At 47.6% G+C, this 19,253-nt stretch overlaps 8 protein-coding genes across 12 annotated transcripts; 3 read left to right on the top strand and 5 right to left on the bottom strand.

The window, feature by feature from the left end:
• Positions 1 to 113: 113 nt before the first annotated feature.
• LOC9649903 (thymidylate kinase) lies at positions 114 to 1,161 on the bottom strand. Its single transcript, XM_002985349.2, has 6 exons — positions 866 to 1,161; positions 693 to 804; positions 583 to 642; positions 432 to 536; positions 270 to 384; positions 114 to 217 (listed from the first exon to the last, which is right to left on the bottom strand). Exons 1-6 carry the CDS (start codon positions 1,117 to 1,119, stop codon positions 198 to 200), a joined length of 666 nt encoding a protein of 221 aa, XP_002985395.2. The 5' UTR covers positions 1,120 to 1,161; the 3' UTR covers positions 114 to 197.
• Positions 1,137 to 4,187, bottom strand: LOC9653041 (TPR repeat-containing protein ZIP4). The gene is made up of 5 exons (XM_024659279.1): positions 2,809 to 4,187; positions 2,567 to 2,753; positions 2,477 to 2,509; positions 1,814 to 2,422; positions 1,137 to 1,759 (listed from the first exon to the last, which is right to left on the bottom strand). Exons 1-5 carry the CDS (start codon positions 4,146 to 4,148, stop codon positions 1,139 to 1,141), a joined length of 2,790 nt encoding a protein of 929 aa, XP_024515047.1. The 5' UTR covers positions 4,149 to 4,187; the 3' UTR covers positions 1,137 to 1,138.
• Positions 4,188 to 4,261: 74 nt separating this feature from the next.
• On the top strand, positions 4,262 to 8,096 carry LOC9649902 (sodium-coupled neutral amino acid transporter 1). Of its 5 annotated transcripts, none has more exons than XM_024659328.1 (12): positions 4,262 to 4,330; positions 4,614 to 4,773; positions 4,847 to 5,027; positions 5,108 to 5,311; positions 5,361 to 5,493; positions 5,555 to 5,692; positions 5,760 to 6,210; positions 6,255 to 6,981; positions 7,055 to 7,191; positions 7,274 to 7,573; positions 7,628 to 7,825; positions 7,940 to 8,096. In XM_024659328.1, exons 1-8 carry the CDS (start codon positions 4,324 to 4,326, stop codon positions 6,415 to 6,417), a joined length of 1,437 nt encoding a protein of 478 aa, XP_024515096.1. In that variant the 5' UTR covers positions 4,262 to 4,323; the 3' UTR covers positions 6,418 to 6,981; positions 7,055 to 7,191; positions 7,274 to 7,573; positions 7,628 to 7,825; positions 7,940 to 8,096. The 5 variants fall into 5 exon arrangements, with proteins under 5 accessions (XP_024515096.1, XP_024515098.1, XP_024515099.1 ...); XM_024659330.1 differs by having other exon boundaries at positions 4,273 to 4,330; positions 4,617 to 4,773; XM_024659331.1 differs by lacking the exon at positions 4,262 to 4,330 and having other exon boundaries at positions 4,591 to 4,773; positions 5,760 to 5,897; positions 5,952 to 6,210.
• LOC9649901 (cytochrome P450 86B1) lies at positions 6,494 to 8,005 on the bottom strand. Its single transcript, XM_002985347.1, has one exon. The coding sequence runs from the start codon at positions 8,003 to 8,005 to the stop codon at positions 6,494 to 6,496; it is 1,512 nt and encodes a 503-aa protein (XP_002985393.1).
• A 2,993-nt stretch (positions 8,097 to 11,089) lies between the features above and the next one.
• On the bottom strand, positions 11,090 to 12,401 carry LOC9649900 (zinc finger matrin-type protein 2). Its single transcript, XM_024659250.1, has 11 exons — positions 12,349 to 12,401; positions 12,220 to 12,291; positions 12,126 to 12,156; positions 11,988 to 12,076; positions 11,896 to 11,928; positions 11,770 to 11,848; positions 11,658 to 11,710; positions 11,542 to 11,602; positions 11,403 to 11,485; positions 11,264 to 11,352; positions 11,090 to 11,176 (listed from the first exon to the last, which is right to left on the bottom strand). Exons 1-11 carry the CDS (start codon positions 12,355 to 12,357, stop codon positions 11,146 to 11,148), a joined length of 630 nt encoding a protein of 209 aa, XP_024515018.1. The 5' UTR covers positions 12,358 to 12,401; the 3' UTR covers positions 11,090 to 11,145.
• On the top strand, positions 12,376 to 13,533 carry LOC112340573 (ATP synthase subunit d, mitochondrial-like). The gene is made up of 5 exons (XM_024659251.1): positions 12,376 to 12,623; positions 12,729 to 12,810; positions 12,917 to 12,981; positions 13,037 to 13,123; positions 13,179 to 13,533. Exons 1-5 carry the CDS (start codon positions 12,423 to 12,425, stop codon positions 13,308 to 13,310), a joined length of 567 nt encoding a protein of 188 aa, XP_024515019.1. The 5' UTR covers positions 12,376 to 12,422; the 3' UTR covers positions 13,311 to 13,533.
• Positions 13,534 to 13,549: 16 nt separating this feature from the next.
• On the top strand, positions 13,550 to 15,479 carry LOC112340572 (lysophospholipid acyltransferase 1-like). The gene is made up of 8 exons (XM_024659247.1): positions 13,550 to 13,880; positions 13,928 to 13,983; positions 14,064 to 14,284; positions 14,342 to 14,747; positions 14,811 to 14,896; positions 14,955 to 15,018; positions 15,077 to 15,195; positions 15,257 to 15,479. The coding sequence occupies exons 1-8, from the start codon at positions 13,582 to 13,584 to the stop codon at positions 15,377 to 15,379; spliced, it is 1,374 nt and encodes a 457-aa protein (XP_024515015.1). The 5' UTR covers positions 13,550 to 13,581; the 3' UTR covers positions 15,380 to 15,479.
• On the bottom strand, positions 15,353 to 18,719 carry LOC9649899 (casein kinase 1-like protein HD16). The gene is made up of 13 exons (XM_024659245.1): positions 17,920 to 18,719; positions 17,737 to 17,859; positions 17,599 to 17,672; positions 17,474 to 17,543; positions 17,360 to 17,415; positions 17,220 to 17,291; positions 17,073 to 17,167; positions 16,950 to 17,016; positions 16,769 to 16,898; positions 16,495 to 16,710; positions 16,131 to 16,436; positions 15,632 to 16,069; positions 15,353 to 15,555 (listed from the first exon to the last, which is right to left on the bottom strand). The coding sequence occupies exons 1-13, from the start codon at positions 18,373 to 18,375 to the stop codon at positions 15,496 to 15,498; spliced, it is 2,163 nt and encodes a 720-aa protein (XP_024515013.1). The 5' UTR covers positions 18,376 to 18,719; the 3' UTR covers positions 15,353 to 15,495.
• Between the last annotated feature and the right edge of the window lie 534 nt (positions 18,720 to 19,253).

Genomic DNA, 19,253 nt, shown 5'->3' with positions numbered 1-19,253 from the left:
TAAATATTAGATCATAGAGAAAACGTAATAATAGAATAGTAAAATGGCAATAGTAAAGATATAGAAGGATAATTTTGTACATACATACCTTATATTATTATTGTACTCAAGTCTAACCATAAATTCCAGTTTGGCTCATTCTTAATTAGCACTACATAAAACTTCCTTTTGTTTAGCCCTAAAACTCAGGTCCCACTCTACAAGATTACCCTTTCATCTGTGCAAAAAAAAAGAGTTTGTGATGAAGCAATGTGCAATGGTAAGCCTACCTGTCCACAGCCAAGAAAGATGGTGGCACCCATTGAGGCAATTGCTGACAGTTTTCACACACGTTTCTCTCATCAGCTCGTGAACTTGATCAAACGATTGCCTTGCGTCCACAATCTGTTCAATATCTTCAAAACTCGCCACAAAACAAAAGTCGGACGCACCTTCCATCTTTTACCCTGCAGACCTTTGTACTGTAAGGCAACTTTTTTCTGAAAATCCAGCTGCTCATAGCGCTCATCTCCATATCCACCGCGCACAGCAGCTTCCTAAACAAAAAGTAACGAAAGAGCTGCTTTATAGAATGTAGAGTACCTCTGGCGAAATATCTAGGTACAAGACCAGATCTGCAGCAGGAAGTCCGACCTCGGGAGCCTGTCCAGGGGCTCTTAGTTAAACGCTAAAAGTTAGGCAATGATTTTCACCTTGCACCACTCAAGATCCAGTCCCTTCGCAGCAGAGAAAGCCACTCCTGAGTACGAATATCGATCTACTACCAACGTTGTCCCAGCCATCAATTTCCTTTCCATCTGCAGCCTGTGAGAAAACAAGATGAGCTGTTCTCAAGAAATAATCAAGAAATACTTCCAAGTCATACCTCTTCTCCCAGCGGTTTGCTGAAAACAGAAGGTGCACAGCACGATCATCAAGCTCAGCCCCGCCTCCCAAGTAAGCCGAAATCGAGCTACCGATGGCAGTTGTCCTGTCTGGAAACCGCCAAGCCTCCACCTTCAGCCCAGTGCCCTTCAAAAACTCAACCAGCCTGTGGCACTGAGAGCTCTTCCCGCTTCTGTCCAGACCCTCCAAGACAATGAGCGCCCCGCGCTTCTCTGCTCCCATTGCAAGCTGCATAAACCCTAACGGCTTGGAGTCACTCCTCCATCAAGTCGACATGGCCCTGCTTCTGCTTCATCACCTCGTTGAGGCTGTCCACCATTCCCTGTCGTTGAGGTTCCATAGCAGGCGCATGGCTGAGCAGCTCCAGGGCAATGTTCATCCACTGTTCTGCTCCTGGAAGTCGGGAAAGCTTGACTTGCAACGCTGCTCTGTTCCAAGCAGTCGAGACCAGCCACTGGATTTCCTCGGACGGATAGACTCCATTCTGAAGTCCCAAGAGCATGTGCTTCGCTTCTCTGTACAGCTTCAGCACCTCCGGTCCATCCTTGTTCCGCTGGTCAGAAAGCACTATGAGCTTCCTCATGATTATTGCTGCTCGCTTGTAGTCTGGAGCTGCGGAGCTGAGCAGCAGGTTCAGGCAGGACTTGAAAGCTGCTATCGGAACTTCGGTGTTGCTTCCGTCTCCGTTACATGCATGCATCGCCATCTTGAAAAAGTAATCTGGCTTGAATCCAGGCAAGCTTGCGCAACGGTACATAATCTCTAGCTGCTCCTTGTACTCCTTCATCTTGCCTTTGAGATCAAATGCCAAAAGGTTCATGTAGAAGTCGGTGCTTGCAAAAGTTGGCGACTTGAGCAAGAGAGAAGCATGCACCTGCGAAGGCAATGTCAGCAACTAGCTAAACTGCTCGACTTAGGAATACATTACCTTGCGACACTTCTCCATGTAGACCGTTGCCAGTTTCAGCTTCTCTGTATCGGACTCGTTGCATATCATGAGCAACGCAGCGACGGTCAGAAGTAGCGATGTCTCTAGTGACTGCAAATTTTCTGCCGTATCTGAAAGCAACGCATAAAAGTCCGAAGCACAGGCAAAAAGCTCTTCACAAGTTTTCCAGTCCTGAGTCTTTGCAGCAGCCAATCCCTGGTTCCATGCGCACCCAGCAAACCAGCTCGCTTCTTTCTCTGCGCTGCTTCCGGATCCAAGGAAAGTTTCAGCTCCTGTTTCCAGGAGACGCTGCCGTGCCTGCTTCAAGTATTTCACTGCCTCGTCCTGACACTTCAGATCTTGCAAAGCGAGAAAAATCAAGTTCCTGAAGACGGTCACCTCTTTAGTGCCTGCTGGAGGTCGAGAATTGGACGAGATCATGACCAACATGTTCGACAAAGCAGAGACCGCAACCTTAATGTTCTTGCATGCCACAGCTTCATGTGATGCCAGTGTCAGATATTCTGGTTCGAAATCTGCGCATTTTATCATCTTGCTCACTTGATTCGCTGCTCCGACTTCGTCATTTATTTGTAGACATATCTTGAACTGCAAGTTTACAGATCGATGTAGTTAGCTTGCTAGCTCAAACAAGCGACTTACCTTCAGAAAACTGCACGACACGTTCGGTTCAAGCTACAAAGAACAAAGAAAGATCCTCAGTCATAAGACCAACAATAAACCAAAAATCACCTTTTCAGCTGCATCAACGTATTCAGCAGCTCTGTCATACTGCAAGAGGCCAAGATAGCAGAGACATAAAACACGCAATGCCTTCGCTCTCATGGTAGTTTCCTCTTCCGCAGGCAGATAATGCATGGCAGCCTCGAACAATCTGATGGCTGTAGGATAGTCCTTCGCCTGGAAGAAATCCGAGCCACTATTACAAAACACACCACAAGTCAGCTCCAATATAACGGTGAAAAAACACTTGCCAGTTCCAGAGAAGCGCATGCATGGACTCCAGCTCCTTCCGGCAATGCAGCAACGGGTTGTGCAGTCTCGGCCCAGCACAAGCACTGAATCTCTTCAACACTCTGTCGTCCGTCGCGATTGACAAGGCCACCTCCACTCTCTTCCGGCTCATAGGATCAGCCGGTGACGCTTGCTTCAGCAACTTCTCAATTATGCTCGCGCAGACATCGGTTGTGGATGAAAACCTCGAAAGCAAAACGAAGAACGCTTTCTTTGCAACGTCCAGCTGCTGCGTCGTCTCTTCGATCAAGAACGTCAAAGCGGAGAGGCACACCTCCACCGCAGCCTTGTCATGAGATATGAGCGCTATAAGCTCCTCCTCGGCCTCTTCGAAGCGACTGAGACCAAGCAAAGCCTTGAACGCCAGGAACGACGTGCTAGGATGATCCGAGGAGCCTTTGAGAACCGAAACGCACTTGAGAACTCCCTCGAAGTTCCCGTTCTGGAGCTGCCCAGCGGCAATGTACCTGAGAATTGTGAGCTTCTGGCTTGTGACAGTTTGCTCCTCGCTCTTGCTCTTGCATGATCCCTTGAGCGCCTCGGAGCAAATCTCATACGCTTGCTCCACGTACTTGACGGACTCCGCCTTTGATTCCGAGTCCTGGAGCGCCAGGAGTGATTTCCCGTAGAGAAGATACACGTCCGCCAGCTCTTGATACCTCTCCAGGGAGTCTTGGAGAAAACCACGGGCCCTCCCTAGCAAACTGGAAGCCAGCGCCTTGTGAGACATCTCCCACGCTGTTCTCGACCGCGCAAGGCACAGATCAAACATGAACTGCTGCTCTTCCCTGGTGCCGATCGATGAGAAGACGTTGTCTCTGGAGACGATCTCGGTGGCTCGCTCGAAGCAGCCGGCCGCCGATTTGTAGTTCCGGATCTTGTGCCAGGTCGTGCCCGATCGAAGGAAGAATGTGGCCATCTTGAGAGTGCTCGACCGGATGGATCCAACGGCACCGGCCAAGAAAAGCATCTCGCTAGCGATCTGACGAAGCCGCGCGTGGTATTCCGCCGAGGAATCCACCGCTGCGCGGCCTGGCGGCTGCTGCTGCTGGATGCTGTTGGCGATATCCACGCAAGTGTTCCAAATCCGGTAGCTCAGCTTCCAGATTTGCAGCCGCTGCTCCTCGGAGAGCTCGGACTTGAGGCCGAGCACGCATTCTTGGAGCTCTTCGACAGTGTCGACACCGATTCCCGGAGACGCCTGCTCGATGTCGCAAACCAGGCGCTCGATTCTCCGCAGCGGATTCACTGTAGCCACATTGCCGATCCCTGGATCACTAAGTACCTCCGAGATGAGCATCGTGAGAGCAAGCGATCGTCGCGTCCACGCAGCCCTAGAATATTTTCCCGCTCAACTTTGAATACAGTGTACCATAAGCCCTAACACTTTCCCGCCAAAACTCTTTCTAGGGCTCTTGGCGAGGAGGGCATCGATCGGTGCGCCATGGAACAGCAATGCAGGCGTCGTGGCCAGCATGGAAGGTATGGAATCTCTCTGAGTGGCCGCTTCACAGCTTTCAATGGGGACTTTGATCTAATCTCCGTGGATTTCTTTTTTCTCGATGTAGACTTTTGTGTCATGTAGCCAACGCGTCCTCAAGCCTTGGCAGAGTGTGAGCTTGGCACTGTTTGAGCAAGATTTTCCGTGAAAGGTAGACGCGACTAGAGTAAAACTCGTGCTTGAGTCTTCTTTTCTTCGCTTAAAAAACTCCCATCTTTTATATGGTTGTTGATTCTGTGATAATGGATCCTTCTTGTGATGTAGCAGCTCGAGAGGACGGATCCCGAGAGCTGCCTCAGCGTCATGTCGAGGGGGAAATTCCCAATTCGTCTTCGCCACCGTTTCTCTACCTTCTGCGGAGGAGGGAGTATCGACATGCTCTCTTCAGTGGCATCGTCACACTCACACTCAGCATCATGGGAGGGTAAAGTTTCATCTCTAGCTTTGTTTTTTTTCCTTCCTCCTGACTTTGAATTTTTTTTTTCTTCGGCTTGCAGAGCGGTCCTGCCCGTGTCAAATGCATTCACTACCACGGGAATTGTCTGCGGCTTCCTGATAATGCTTGTTGTGGCCTTGGCAAATACTTACACTTGTGATCTGCTGCTCAGACAAGCTTATTGTACTGGAGCTCTCAACTATGAGTCTCTTGCTTTCCACATTGGTGGGAAGTGGTGGAAGGTTCTATCTTTTTTTTCTTTTTTTTGGTTTTTCTAAGTTTCTAAAAGCCCTCTCTCTCTCTCTCTCTTCTCTTTGCACAGCTTGCTACCGAAATTAGCATAGTGGTTCTGCTCATTGGGACCATTATAGGCAACATTCAACAAGTCAGTGAAGCTGCTGTCATCGGCATTGAAAACATCACTTCCAATGCTCCTTCCTGGCTAACAGGTAGCGGGCGCGTGCTTATGATCCTGTCCGTCGTCTTCATTGTCGCTCCAATTTGCTTGGTGGAAAAAATGAGACAGGTGTGACTTTGACTTTGTTCTTCCTTCTGATTTAACTTCTCCAATGCAGCTCGAATTCTTTGCAACTGTAGGAACATCGATTGTCATCTGGCTGCTCGTGGTAATTGTCATAGATGCTATCAGGTTCAAGCTGCCTGCGGTGAAAAACGGAGAGCTTGCTGCAGTCGGGTTTACAAGTATAGGCAAGTTTTGATTGCTTTTTTTTTTTTTTTTTGTTTAACTGAGACATATCGGTGGATGCAGGCTCAATCACTCAAGCTATTTCAACATTTGGTTTTGCATTTTACGTACAGCCAATGATGATGCCCTTCCTTGCTGAAATGCCCGCTGGTAAAGTTGGTGTGAAGCTGACCTCATACTCGGTTCGTGTAGTTATTCTCGGTGAGTTCTCGGTGAGCATAAAGATGCTCCTTGTGTTTATGTTTCACTTCAAGCGAGCTACGTGCAGGAACTTCATTCTTCATTTACGGCACTATTGGATTCTTCGGCGCGGCAAGATACGGGAGCCTTACGTCCGAAAACATACTGGAAAACAAATGGCTTGGCGGTGGTGTACCACAAGGATCACTCAACTTAGCAATGGCGGGTATGAGCCTTGGAAGCTTCGATAATTTACTTATTGGATGCCGCTCTTTGACAGTATACCTTGCTTTTGCAATTCCAACTGTAGAGTTTCCGACTCGCTACACAATCAACCGTTGGATTCCTGGCGATAAGAAGCAGAATCGCTTCTTACGTCATTTGTGTATATCAGCTGGAATCCTTGTTTTCTGCACAGGCATCAGCCTCATATCGCCTAACAATTCGGGCGCCATCATCACAATTACAGGGGCGACTGGAGTTTCCATGGTTTCGTATACCATTCCCGTAGTAAACCATTTCTTGCTGTTCTTCCAAAGGTATGTTTTTGTTTACAGAGTACAGTGTTAAGTTCTCTTTGCAGAGCAAAATGTCAGAAGCAGGCTGATGGAATAGGAAGTGTTTTGAAGTATAGAAAGGACACCTGGTATTCAACCGTGCAGGAATACGCCAAAGAGTTGGTGCTTCCTGCTTTTGTTATTGTCGTTGGTATCTTCTGCAGCATTGCAGCTCTAACCACACTGTAAAACTTTATTCGTCAACAAATGTAAGCAACTGTTACATTTCCGTCCTGACATTGCTTCTTTTTCTTTTTTTTTAACCTTACTCTCGAGCTCTCGGAATCACTGGCAATCCATTCTTGATGGCGAGTGTCATGTTGATACTGTACCGGGGCTCTGTGTCGGATGCCATCTCGAACTTGAACTTTGGCAACATAGCAGCTACCAGAGACTTCATTTGCAGCATAGCCATTTCCTTTCCGATACATATTCTTGGCCCTGCCTGAAATGCTGTGAACTTATACGGACTCTCGTTCACAAAACTTCCAGTGCTGCTTAGCCACCTTTCTGGCTTGAACTCTAGACAATCCTTCCCCCATAGGCTCTCCATTCGTCCCATTGCATAGATCTGGTACGTGACCCTCGTTCCTTTCTCTATCCTGCTCCCATCTGGTAGTACGTCGGGGCCTTTGGCACCTTTGCTGTCGAACGGAACTGCTGGATAGAGCCTTAAGGATTCCGATAACGCTGCCTGGAGATAGTTCATCTCTCGGAGCTCGCTGTAGGAGAAGTGTTTCATCCTTCGACCAGGTTCGTGATTTCTTTCAGCAACGTCGACTATCTCCTGGATGATTTTGTTCTCTACTTTGGGATGCTTTGACAGGAGCCAGAAGAACCACGACAATGTGACAGAAGTTGTGTCCTTGCCTGCCAGAACAAAGCTGATGATAATATCTCGTAGGAATTTGTCGGAGTACGAACTTCCCGTGTCCTCCATTTCGAGAGCCATGAACCGAGAAAGTAAGTCCTGGTTCTCTCGAGCTCCTGTTTTTTTTCTCCTGTTGTTTATCACCATAGCAGCAAACTCATTGACGATTGCCAGATATTCTTTCAGGTGCTTCTCGGAACCAAGGTTGAAGTACCTCTTGATCTTCCAGAGCAAGGGATGGACCTGGTAAAACCTTTCAGTACTCAGCCTCGTGGACTCGTCGAATGCTCGAGCAAACGCAATCGTGGGAAACGACGGATCCAAGGACATAGGATCGACTCCGAATGCGAGCTTGCAAATGCTGTCAAAGGCGAACCGCATGAACACGTCTTGCAAGTCGACTCGTTGGCCACAAATGCTTGCAATCGTTGGAAGCAGCCTCTTTTCAATCTTCTCGGCCACAGAATCCATGAGGTAGTCGTGTAGAGACCTGGTAGGAAACTCGTAACTCGCAAGTTTTCTCTGCAGCTTCCACAGGCCAGCGTCAGCGTTGAAGATGCCATCTCCAAGAAGATCTCTCAGCGTGTCGCACACATACTCTCCCTTTGGATAGTTGTCGAAATTGGTCTTGAGGATGTACTCTACGTTCTGAGCGTTGGACGTGAGCTTGAAAGGCTTCGCCCCCCATCGCTTCAACGTGATGGTGTGTCCGGGAGACTTGGCAAGGTACTCAGTAGTCCATTCGAGAATCCTGTCCTTGTTTTTAAGCAACTCAGGCATTGTTCCCAGAAGTGGGTACATTCTGGGAACAGTCTCACCATTCCCATGTCGATTTTTCAGATAGAACCAGGCGAAGAAACCAACACAGGAAATCAGCAAAGCAGCAGCTAAAGTACCTTGCTCCATATCTCGCTGCCGCAGCACCGAAATCTAAGCGTCTCCTCGCCTCCTCTCGATAGTTTTTCGCAAAACAAGAAACTCTTGGTTTTCTTTGGAAGTTGACTCATGTAGATGGGGCCGGCAAATGCGGCATATGCTTCGTACTTTTGTTTTCCCTTTTCTCTCTCTAACTTCTACTGTTTGTTTGCAGGCTGGGCGCGCTTGTGGCGTGTTCTAATGTTTGCGACCAATTTACAACGTGACTTTTTCTACGAGCGTCGCAAACGTCTTACCTCATTTGCATGTAAATATGGCGTAGCGATCTCTCATCTCTATCTGAAGTACGTAGAGGAGGCTATATGCTTGTGTTGATCAAATTACAGAGCTTGCAGTCAATGTCGATCCCACGGGTGTGTTGAGTGTGCTAGTCCTTGGGCTTTCCAAATCTGCCATTGAAGTGCAGCGAGTTGGAGACCGAAGTATGAGGTCTGCTGGGTGAATTGAACCCATATTCTGCTGCTGAGGGCTCTCTGAGCTCCTCACAAGTGGATGCCTGGTTGAACGTCCTTAAAACCAAGGTTGAAGAGGCTAGACCTCTTAGTCCATTCTAGATTTCCCAAAGAGGTTGGTTGTTCTCTTGGGAAAGGAAGGCAGCATGAAGTTGTTCACAGTCCATGCATTCCCAAACCAAAAACTTGCTCGAGTTCAAGTGAGCATATGCAACCCGTATAATTAGGTTTGTTTATAAAATTAGAATACAAAACTAATAATGGTTAAAATAATGTTTTGATGTTCATTCTAGTCTTTTGATCTTGGAGATGTTAAACATGGACTTGGATAAAGAAAATTATTTTCAAATGCCCAATGATAACCACAATCGTTTGTAACATTTTTTATTCTTAGTTCAATATTATTTGGTTGAATATGATCGGTTTGGAACTATGGATGAAAAGGTATATGAGGTGGACGAAATAATTGCTCATGTTTTTGGATTCCATGCAAGACTGCATAAGGGGGAACATGCAATGACATTTCGCTCCACATATGGTTTTTTATAATCTATAGCTTAACACCCTAAACTTTTGGAACCACGTCATATGGTTCCGATTCAATTGTATGAAGGGAAAATGTTCGGACAGTACTTCTATATTTATATCCATGTATGTGCGGGCATTGAACACACTCTGCTTGGGCATCTTCAGCAAAGCTGGAGGCTATGTAGAATAAAAACCAGCCCCAGGTCTCAATTGTCCATTATCATTTGAGATATGATCATTTAAAATTATGAAACTTGATTTTTTGTTAGGAGGACAATCTACTCATTCCATGCATGTTAGTTCCACCACCATTGGTGTCCTAGCTCTCAACAAGTTTGCCCGGTGCTAGGGTCTTGACAACCTCACATGGTGCTGAAGTATCCTTGACCTGAGCTGCACTATCAACTGGATCAACTGCTTCTGATGTGTGCTCCCTCTCCACAACAGCTGTCTCATTTGCAATTGCCTCCACATCCTGAGATGGCACCACCATGAGCAGCTGCAAAGGCTCAGCCACTGTAGTTGGTGGATGCTACTCCCCAACTTCCTCATCTTCGTCAGCTATAGCAGTGGGAAAGGCCCACACATGCATGTACCAAGAATGTGGAGTGTTGGTCATTTATTTGGAGGCTTGATTAATGTCATAGTCTTGCCACTCCTTGTGTCCTCCAAGAAATTCTAATTTGGGCATTCCTCACCCCTCCTTTGGATCAAATCTTAATTCAATCCACCTTCAAGCCCAAGATCAAGTGTTGTGATGCATGTTGCTTTTGAGCTTATACAGAATGCAATTGTAAATCTTCATTCCTTGCCCTCCCCATAGTAGCCTCATTGTCTATCTTGCAAAGAACCAAGAGCAAACAAACTATAATGTACCACTATTCCGGCATATTCACTCTGTGCTTTTGCCATCCAAACCTTGCAACGCCCACGCTTTAAACAAAAGGAACTTGGAATATGGATGGATATATGAAATCACAAAACGTACCAACGTCAAGGTCTCATGAAGGTGCATCTACATCATGTTGTCACTGAAAAGCCTTGCAAAGCGCTTGCACTTATGACCACAAGCTTGGCAAGTTCCATCTCTAAAACACATGTATAAATGTTGTGAGAGCAAGCGCAAAGAAAATAAAGAGACATTAGATAAATTTGTACCTGTGAGCTCATTTACCATGCTCATAATGTTCTTGCAATGCAAACACAAGGCTCTTGCACTCACTGGAAACCAAGAATAAAATAAATAAATAAATAAACAGAAAAGCACAAACAAACAACAGAAGAAAAAGACTTGATCAACTGATTGAAAGCAAAACAAAGGAAAGCAAAAATAGCAAAATGAATCTATATGCAACCGCCACACACTCAAAATCCCATTAAAAACACTACCTCTCATTGGAAAATATGTTATATCATCCAATATAAACACATGGATTAATCTCAAAATATATCCCGAAAATCATACCCATGCTCCAACAAATGACCATGGGAGGATGCCCAAGCTCTGACGTGGCAAGAACCTATGGTTTGCAAGCTAGAAATAAAAGGTGAAATCTTGTAAGTAAATAAAGGACAAAGGATAGATGATGAAAAGTATGATTATAAAGAGAAATGAAAAAGGAAAATGGAAAAAGAAATAGAAACAAAGTGTGGAGTTTGAAAACTTTAGGAAAAAACTAATGAAAGACCCGAAAGGTTAAGAGAGAATTTTAATTTAAGGGTTTGGGCTAATTAATATCCATACAATGTTAATTTTTTAAAAGTTATTTAAACCATATTTGTTTTGCTAGTTAAATCTATGTAAAGGCTAAACTTTTCAACATTATAATGTATACATATTATTATTGCTTCTTTAAAGAAATATAAGAGTTCATGAGTAAAATCAATATTCTTTAGGCATTAAAGCTCTTGGCGAAGTCAAAATTTGGTTAGCTATAAAGTTTTGCTAAAAATTGAAGTATAAACAATAATTTAACCAAATGGAAAGTGAGCAATAATTCTATTACTAATTTGTATTTTGTAAAAACAAAAGGACTTCTCCTTCTTCTTATCCAAGTGCGTCTGGGCAACGAGGTAGCGCTAGTCTGCTTAGTAGTCCTTTTCGCATGATTATCTCAATCAATATGTTGTTCAAGTGTTATAGTTGATCTGCCAACTATGTCTCTGAAGTTCAAGAAATCAAAAAACAGAAACAGCAAGCATGCAACTACTGTCAGGATTGCCATTCAACGTCGGTGTTTCCATTCACTTCTTCATGCCAAAGCCACCGAAGCCCATTGCTTGAGCAACCTCAGGATCGTCTACCTCTCCTCCTGCGTCCTCCAAAGCTTTCTCCCTCTGCTAGCAAAGCTAAGTGGAGCAGGAAAACAAAGCACTTGGACACAAACCTTCTTCTCTTTTTTCCTTTCTTTTCGTTGCCTCTTGCGCTCCTCTTCTTCCCGTTGCTGTTTTAGCATTCGCATCTCGAACTCTGGCACAAAGAAAAAAGCCTTGAAAGGTAACAACGGATAGACATTTCATACGTGCCTTCGTCCGTCAGTCCTCCCTCGGCTTTTTTCCTCTTGACAGTTTCGAAGCGAGTTTGGACCTGGTGATAGCGTTGGGTTTGCACGAAAAGATCTCTGAATGAATCCTCTACTCACCTGTTCTAAAGTGGACCGCTCAACACGCATAGACATTCCCAGAGCCTTTTGATCTTCAGAGAACAACGTAAGCTATCGTCACGCAAAACCGAGACTTTGAAGACTAGCTTACGTTTCTTCCCGTTTATGTGATCCAAGTAGTTTGCGGAGTCCTTGACAATGCAGTTGCAAACACTGCAAAAGTAGCCTGCCTGCCAACGAGTGCCATGAAAATCACTAAGAATTTGCAAAAATCTACCTGTTGATCCAAGGGAGCGACTTGAGTAATCACCTGCGAGAAAACGAAAAGAGTGGAAAGGTGACAGGACGAGAAAAAATGTTTTGGCTTACTTGAGTTTTTCCCAGACGAGCAGTAAGGTCCACTTCAAAATCCCGGTGCTTCAAAGGCTTCTTCTCACCAGGAGGTGAATCATCTCTCGCTGGAGAAAGAAAGTTTAGAACGATCGATCGACCAAACAATTTACTCACAGCTGTTTCGGCGAGCCTGCTGATCCACCTCCTGCGAAAACCATCCTTAAAACACCCAGTATTAAGAGAAAGAGGAGCTCTCTATGAAACTTACGCGCTTGCGAGCGCGCTCAAGAAATTCCTGGCGATCCCATTTGCGCCGAGACGTATTGTCGACACCGCTAGCCTGCAAGCAAGAAGTGTGATCGATCGAGAGTAGAATCATCGCGGCTGGATCACTTACCGACGCCATTGCCGCCAATGACCTAGCTCAAGAACCCTAAAAACAAAATTCTCTCTTTGGGTTTCTTGCTGGCTATGGCGCTTGTGGGCGCCTTCAGGGCATCACGGGCGCTACGGGCGCTGGCGGGGAGATCGGCGGCGGGCGGCCTGGACTGGAAGGAGATGGACCACTGGATCGATTACTGGAGCTTCTCGCCAGATGTGAAGACTGAGCTTCTGAAGCTCAAGCATCACATCACGGAGACGGCGCATCGCATGGACGCATTGTTTATCAAGGTATGCTCCTTGTACATTGTAGATTGAGGGATTGCAAGAGAGGATTTGGATTTTGCCAGAGCTTTTGACAGATTTTCTTTCTTTTCTTGCGCTCTCTCTCGGCAGGAGAAGCATGTAATCGACTGGGAGGCTCACAGGAAGGTCTTGCCTGCTGAAGTTGTGGATCTTTACCAGAAGACTTACGAGAGTAAGGAGAATTTTTATTTCTTTCTCGTTTGAGGGACAGAAAAGTAGATTTTTTCTTTTCCTTTGGCATTCAAGCTACTCACTTGTTTTTGATCTTTCTTCTTCAGGCATAGAAGTTCCAAAGTATGTGGACGAAGATCGAGAGGAGGCCATCAAGATGTTTGCCGACCTTGTAAGTTCTCAACTTCTCAAGTTCTTTTAGAAGTTCATGGCTCGATCGCTCGCAGGAACAGAAGGCTATCAAAGCTGACGAAGAGTTTGCTGCCGCGAGAGCAAAGCTGGAGGAAGAAGAGGAGAAGATCAGAAAGTTCAAGGTGCGTTGTTTTCACTCTCGTTTCGAGGATTCCAATCCATTCTTCTCTTTTCCAGGAGAGGTTACCGACGATCACAGTCGACGAGGTACTGGCCGAGCACCCAGACATCAAAGAAAAGATCGACGCAGAGATCCGGGCTCTCAACTGGGACTACGCGCCGCTGGGAAGCAAAGAAATAGCCAAGTGAAGCAAAAGGGATGATCGATCCATCAAGAAGAATCTCTGGAACCCATCGCTCGATAGTTTGCAGAGATCGCGAGCCGAGAGAAGCGAGATAAAGACGAAGATAAAATGGAACCAAAAAATAAGCTCTGGACACGTCAGTGCCACGTTGGCCAATCTTTTTTTGACGCGCCAGCATTTAGCTGATTATGTGAACACGTCAGCGCCTAGGTGGACGCTTTGATTCCTGGAGTAGGGCTTAGCTCAAATGGAATAGCCGCGCGGCGGGGCTGGCTATGGCGGGCATGAGCGATGTCGCTGTGGCGCTCGGAATCTCGGTGCCGGTGCTCAGATTTCTCGTCTTCTTCTTCTCCACGATTCCAATCGGCTGGCTATGGCGCCTCATGCCCAACCCTACGGCGCGGCATCTCTACTCGGCGATCACAGGGATGCTCGTCTCGCATCTGGCATTCGGCCCCGGCGCCAATGCGCTCTTCGTTTTCCCCGTCGTCGTCACGTACGCTAGCATGGTAATCCATCGCCCGAGCTGTGGGATCGTGAGCTTCGTCCTGGATTTCGCATTCCTTATTTCCTGGTAAGAAATTCTCTCGTATTTCGTGTAGCTCATCTTTCCTGGCGCAGCCACGTCTACTACATGAGTGGCGATGCGTGGAAGGAGGGAGGCATCGATTCGACTGGTAAGCCAAGTTTTGCTATATCCTGGCATATCACTCGATCGAATTTGTTTTCTCCTCTCTTTGTGCTGTGAATTCTCCAGGAGCTTTGATGGTGCTCACGCTCAAGCTCGTCTCCTGCGCAATGTGCTACCAGGATGGGCTTCTCGAGGAGGAGAAGCTGCGAAGAACACAAAAGCGCAACCGGCTCGTGCGACGTCCCTCAGTGCTCGAGTATCTCGGCTACTGCTTTTGCTGTGGAACACACTTGGCTGGGCCGGTCTATGAGATGAAAGACTACATCGACTGGAGCGAAGAACAAGGGGTGAGTGAGAGCTTTCCTTCCTCTTAAGTTCTCCCTCTAACCATTTCTTCTTTCCAGCTATGGAAGTTTTCCGAAGGAAACGCACCATCGCCATACCGCGACACTCTCCGAGTTCTACTCAAGGCCCTCTTTTGCATGGGCATGTACATGCTGCTCATCCCTCGCGTCCGCTTCACGCGAATCCTCGAGCCGGAGTTCATGCAGTGGAAATTCTGGGCGCGCTGGTTCTACATGTGGCTGTGTGGCTTCTCCGCGAGATGGAAGTACTACTTCATATGGTCCATCTCGGAGGCCTCGCTCATCATCTCCGGCCTGGGCTTTAGCGGCTGGTCCCGCTCCCAGCCCCCCAAGCCGCGTTGGGATCAAGCTCTCAACGTAGATATCCCGGGAGTGGAGCTCGCAGGCAGCGCCGCCGAGGTCCCGTCCAAGTGGAACATTCACATCAGCACCTGGTTAAGACATTGTACACTTGGTTTCCTTTCCCCTCGCTTGGCTCGCGCTTGTTCTAATCTGTGAGCTCTGCTAGATGTTTACGAGAGGCTGGTACCACCGGGGAAGAAGGCTGGCTTTCAGCAGCTGCTAGCAACTCAAGTTGTCAGCGCTGTGTGGCATGTAAGTAGAGTGATTTCATTCATCGATTCTTTGTTTCATCCTTTTTGCTTTCCTCCAGGGTCTCTATGCCGGGTATATCATGTTCTTCGTCCATACCGCTATTCTCATCTCTGGCTCGAGAAGTAATCCATTCTTTCTCGTGTTCTCGTCATGAGAATTCTTAAAAACCTTTCTCTGCAGCGCTATATAGATGGAAAAAGGCCATACCCGACCACCTCTCTTTCCTCCGGCCTCTAGCGTGGTTTCTAAACTTCGCTTACACGTTACTGGTTCTCAACTATGCCTGCATTGGATTCCTGGTACGTATGTTTCATCAAGCCTTCGCTTTCTTAGCAAAGTCCTTTTCTTCGTTTTAAACAGGTTTTAGACGCGAGGGACACATTCACTGCGTACAAAAGCGTCTATTTCGCTGGAACGCTTCTTCCAATCGCTTTGACAGCCATCGGGACGGTGATAAAACCTCGCAAAACTCGCGTCCAGTGATTTCTTCCAAAGTTAAAAGACTTAAGAGAGAGAACTATTTAAGTCCTTCTCCAAGGGCCTCATCAAGCAGCCATAGACCCAAATTATTTGTTTTTGTCTCCTTGATATTACATGGCTCATGACACTGTTCGTCCGTAACAAACAGCTGCTATATAGAGATTCTTAGCCCACTTATCCTGCGCAAACAATATCACCACGCAAAGCGATCAAAACCAAAGCTTTGAGCAAAAAAAAAAATCACACCACACCAACCTTTACGTGGCTGCTCGGGAAAGCCGATGTTCGCAGCGTTTCTTGCGTCTCATCCGATGGTTTCTTCCTTGGAACGCTCAACACGAATGCGGCCTGGTCCCATGTCGCGGCCGCGGATGTTATACGAAACCCGTGGTCCCATCTCCAGTGGATGCCTTCGCTCGGGTAGAGAAAGTCGAGCTCCACCACTTGCTCTGTGAACCCCGCGTTTCTCGACATCACCACGCCCCAGCGGTTGCCTGCCGTTGCCATGGACGTCACGTAGAATCCCTCCTTCCACTTCTTGTTGATCCACTTGAAGGGAAACGCGTCGCTGACCTTGTAAGATTGCTGCGTGTAGGACGTTCCCTTGGACATCACCACCAGCGAGCTACCGTTGTTGGCACCGGCGATTGCGCTGATGTAGTAGTTCTTCTCCCACTGCTCCATGATCCATTCCTTTGACAGGCAGCAGAGAAATGTGAGAAGCCTCGAAAAATTGTTTCGTCAAAAGTAGTACCTTGTGGAAAAACACTTGCGATAGCTCGTAGACTTGCGAACCGAATCCAGTTCCGGCGTCCATTATCAGCGCCCAGAGGTTCGTCGAAGAGGCAACGCTGCTGATGAACAACCCGTCTTGGTTGCCTTTTTCAACATGCTGTGCAAGGCGTGTGTCGGCTACGTTGTAGTGGTATCTTTGCTTCATCGGCTTGTGAGCATTGTAGACTGATATCCACTGCATTGCTGGCATGCCCAGACGAACTTTCTTCTTGGCACGATCCTCGTCGTCAGAAAAGTCCGCCAGCCTTCCGCGTTTATGACCGACCTACAATGTAAAAGATAATGTCAAACTCATCAGCTGTCTCGTTCTCTTCTTATCTTACCTTCGTTGCACATTCGGTGTTGATCGGCCGTTGGGCAGGCAGGCCCAATATGCTGTCAAAAAGCAAAATCAGCTTTGCATAGTTCGGCTCCTCGTTGAACTTCATACTGACAACGGCTTCAAGAAATTCCTTGAAGGGAGCCGGACAGAAACAACATAATGACTCTGGTGATGTTGCCATCTTCTTCTTGCAGACCAAGAAGCCTTTGTTATCACCCTGCACAACCCAAGCAGCCTTAGCTGCAGGCAATAATTTTAAAACCAAAGCCTCTAACCTGGTAACCTTGCCAAGGAAGACGACCCCGTAGTAAGAATATCAGCGTGTAGGCAAGAGATTCCAGATCGTCCCTTCTACTACCGGTTCTACCCAGGTGCGCATGGACACTTGCGTACCGAACAGTTCCCCTGAAACACAACTAAAACTTAGCCCGATCCACAGATACACAAGAGTGATACCTGAAAACATCAGGCCTCTGATCATAGTCTACGTGAGACCCCGTAGTACCGTCAAGCCATTTTGTAGCTGAATCATGACCATATTAGACATGAGAAACAACTATCTCACGTAACAAATTTTACCTAGGCCAAGATCCACGAGGTAGAGTTTCTTTTCATCTGGAGAACCCGGTCTACCAAGGAGAAAATTTTCCGGTTTCACATCTCCGTGAACATATCTGCATCGAAACATTAAATCTGCGAAAGCAACATTGTGCATTGCACACATACCCCTGCTCGTGCATTTTCTCCAGAATAGCTATTGCTTCGACAGCAATGCAAGCCACCATGTTGTTGGACATGCTGGAAACAAAAAGGAATCGGGAAAAAAAAGAGTTACATTCTTGAAGGGAAAGAAAAACACAGTTTACGTTTGACCGGTGGAGTTCCAAATGTCCCAAAGGCTAGGCCCAAGCATGTCCATTACCTAGAACAGTCACTTAAAACTTTCAGTAGAAGTAACACAGTGCAACTCTAACACCGACCATTATAAAGTAATCACCCTGGCGACCTTTGAAGTGCACCTTTGGTATCCCGTGTTTTCCTCCAAGGTTGCTATCAACCAAAACTTAGAAACTATAGAGAAAAGACTCATGGTAGAACTACTCACTCGTAAACCTGCCATTCGTAAGGAGGCCCGTAGTTGCAACCTTTGCTGCTCCTATGCTCGAACTTGAGAGCAACCTGCGCAAACGAGCGTTATAACACAATCAGCATAAGCAAAAAAAGAAGAGGAAACGCCACCGACCTCTACAGCATTTGGACCGGTTAGATCACCAGGCCCCAACTTCCGACCCACGTAAACTTGACCAAAGCCTCCTTTCCCCAGCTTCCTATCCGTCCTATAGACCGGAGAACCACCAACTTGTATCTGGAACAAGAGAAACCAAATTGCAAAGTTACATCCACATCCGATGGAAAAAAATCATACATTCTCCGGCAGTGGCGCTGTTGGAACCTCGTCGTCCGCAACGCCACCTCTAGCAGCAGCACTCCTCCCAGCGCTTTCCTCATCCATTGGAGCTCGCAACTCTTCTTCCACCCCGCGCTCTACGTTGAAGTCTGGAGAAGGAGCTGCAACCACAGGAGGAGGTGGAGGAGCCGCCTCGACCACTTTCTCTTTCGCCCTGCGCCTGTTATAAGCTCTAGCTTGCGTAGTAGGAGCTCCTAAAGCTGCCTGGCCTTCCCTTTCATCCAAGTTTAAATCCCTCACGCCCAATGCCGCGGCCTTGGCAGTGGCGGCCCTTGTTCTAACCGAGAGCGGCGTAGCTGATTTCCTCAGGGAAGCCCTCCGGCCGGAAGGACTGCCAGCGTCGCCGCCACCGTCAGTAGCATTGTTGCTCTTGTTGTTGCCGCCTTGGCGTGCTCCTCTACGGAGCTCTGGCATCCTTCACCCATGCAATAGCCTCTTAGTAAGATCATCACCTAGTACCCCATGCACTGTCCGCCAGAAGAAGAAAGGAAAAAAGGAGAAAAGAGAGAGTCGCGGCCTGGATTTCCAGCAGCAGCGCCTAAATCCTGCGATCCTACGCCCCGATCTCTAAACCCTAACCGATCTTCTCACCAAATGCTCTCCTCCAGCCACCACTTACCACCAGATTCAACGCGCCGATGCACACGAAACGCGGCTCCCCGGCGCCGGATCAAGCTGACCAGCCAGCAGCCGGGATCGATCGATCGCGCCCCGCGCCGCCCACGGCACCAAAAGAGGGCTTCTTCCCTTTCTCTCCCTATCGATCAAAGTAATATCACGGCGAAATGGGGTGCCCCTGGGACATCATCATCATCATCATGTACACATACATACACATAGCTAACGGCGGACATTCCGAGCTGGAATGGTCAGCCGGCCCCGGTGGTTTCCGTGCCACAATTGCGCACGCTGGACCTTCCGGCTTGGAAAGTCCGCCGGGACGTCCTTTACGCCCCCACTCTCTTTTAGGGTTCTTACGAGTAGCTGGGCAGCGCAGTAAAGAAATGGTATACCTCGTCGCTGTCGATCGCCCCGACTTCCACACTGCAAACAGCGCATCGCACGCGTCGCAGGGTCGGAGCGGCAGCGCCAGCGCCAGCGGCGGGAGTAGCGATCGATGATAACGGTTCGCGCTTCCTCTTCCTCTGGCTCTTCCTGCGATCGCCGCGGGATTCCTCCACGAATTCGTCCTCGCACACCCGGCAGTTCCTCACGAACATCGCGCGGTACTGCGTCACGTAGATTTCGTGCCTGGCCAGTGGGAAATCCTTAGAAATATCGAAATCTCTCTT

This window comes from Selaginella moellendorffii, unplaced genomic scaffold (assembly GCF_000143415.4).
Source record: "Selaginella moellendorffii unplaced genomic scaffold, v1.0 SELMOscaffold_67, whole genome shotgun sequence".
Taxonomy (NCBI): domain Eukaryota; kingdom Viridiplantae; phylum Streptophyta; class Lycopodiopsida; order Selaginellales; family Selaginellaceae; genus Selaginella; species Selaginella moellendorffii.
This window is presented reverse-complemented; position numbering and strand designations above follow the sequence as displayed.

Excerpts from the sequence above, each read along its gene's own strand:
- LOC9649902 (XM_024659327.1), top strand. The coding sequence starts at position 4,592 with ATGGATCCTTCTTGTGATGTAGCAGCTCGAGAGGACGGATCCCGAGAG. Across the intron at positions 4,774-4,846 it reads ACACTCAGCATCATGGGAGG|AGCGGTCCTGCCCGTGTCAA; the intron begins GTAAAGTTTCAT and ends TTCGGCTTGCAG. Across the intron at positions 6,211-6,254 it reads TTCTTGCTGTTCTTCCAAAG|AGCAAAATGTCAGAAGCAGG; the intron begins GTATGTTTTTGT and ends TTCTCTTTGCAG.
- LOC9649899 (XM_024659245.1), bottom strand. The coding sequence starts at position 18,375 with ATGCCAGAGCTCCGTAGAGGAGCACGCCAAGGCGGCAACAACAAGAGC. Across the intron at positions 17,673-17,736 it reads CCGGTCCAAATGCTGTAGAG|GTTGCTCTCAAGTTCGAGCA; the intron begins GTCGGTGGCGTT and ends TCGTTTGCGCAG. Across the intron at positions 16,070-16,130 it reads CGCAAGTGTTTTTCCACAAG|GAATGGATCATGGAGCAGTG; the intron begins GTACTACTTTTG and ends TGCCTGTCAAAG.
- LOC9649901 (XM_002985347.1), bottom strand. The coding sequence starts at position 8,005 with ATGGAGCAAGGTACTTTAGCTGCTGCTTTGCTGATTTCCTGTGTTGGT.
- LOC112340572 (XM_024659247.1), top strand. The coding sequence starts at position 13,582 with ATGGCGGGCATGAGCGATGTCGCTGTGGCGCTCGGAATCTCGGTGCCG. Across the intron at positions 13,881-13,927 it reads TTCGCATTCCTTATTTCCTG|CCACGTCTACTACATGAGTG; the intron begins GTAAGAAATTCT and ends TTCCTGGCGCAG. Across the intron at positions 14,285-14,341 it reads ACTGGAGCGAAGAACAAGGG|CTATGGAAGTTTTCCGAAGG; the intron begins GTGAGTGAGAGC and ends TCTTCTTTCCAG.
- LOC9649903 (XM_002985349.2), bottom strand. The coding sequence starts at position 1,119 with ATGCAGCTTGCAATGGGAGCAGAGAAGCGCGGGGCGCTCATTGTCTTG. Across the intron at positions 385-431 it reads TGCAGGGTAAAAGATGGAAG|ATTGTGGACGCAAGGCAATC; the intron begins GTGCGTCCGACT and ends GATATTGAACAG. Across the intron at positions 218-269 it reads TCTTTCTTGGCTGTGGACAG|ATGAAAGGGTAATCTTGTAG; the intron begins GTAGGCTTACCA and ends TTTTTTGCACAG.
- LOC9653041 (XM_024659279.1), bottom strand. The coding sequence starts at position 4,148 with ATGCTCATCTCGGAGGTACTTAGTGATCCAGGGATCGGCAATGTGGCT. Across the intron at positions 2,423-2,476 it reads TGTCGTGCAGTTTTCTGAAG|TTCAAGATATGTCTACAAAT; the intron begins GTAAGTCGCTTG and ends GTAAACTTGCAG. Across the intron at positions 1,760-1,813 it reads ACATGGAGAAGTGTCGCAAG|GTGCATGCTTCTCTCTTGCT; the intron begins GTAATGTATTCC and ends TTGCCTTCGCAG.
- LOC112340573 (XM_024659251.1), top strand. The coding sequence starts at position 12,423 with ATGGCGCTTGTGGGCGCCTTCAGGGCATCACGGGCGCTACGGGCGCTG. Across the intron at positions 12,811-12,916 it reads TTACCAGAAGACTTACGAGA|GCATAGAAGTTCCAAAGTAT; the intron begins GTAAGGAGAATT and ends TTTCTTCTTCAG. Across the intron at positions 13,124-13,178 it reads AGAAGATCAGAAAGTTCAAG|GAGAGGTTACCGACGATCAC; the intron begins GTGCGTTGTTTT and ends TCTCTTTTCCAG.
- LOC9649900 (XM_024659250.1), bottom strand. Across the intron at positions 12,077-12,125 it reads GCAGGCTCGCCGAAACAGCT|CGAGAGATGATTCACCTCCT; the intron begins GTGAGTAAATTG and ends TTCTTTCTCCAG. Across the intron at positions 11,177-11,263 it reads GGTGGCTTTGGCATGAAGAA|ACATAGTTGGCAGATCAACT; the intron begins GTGAATGGAAAC and ends TGAACTTCAGAG.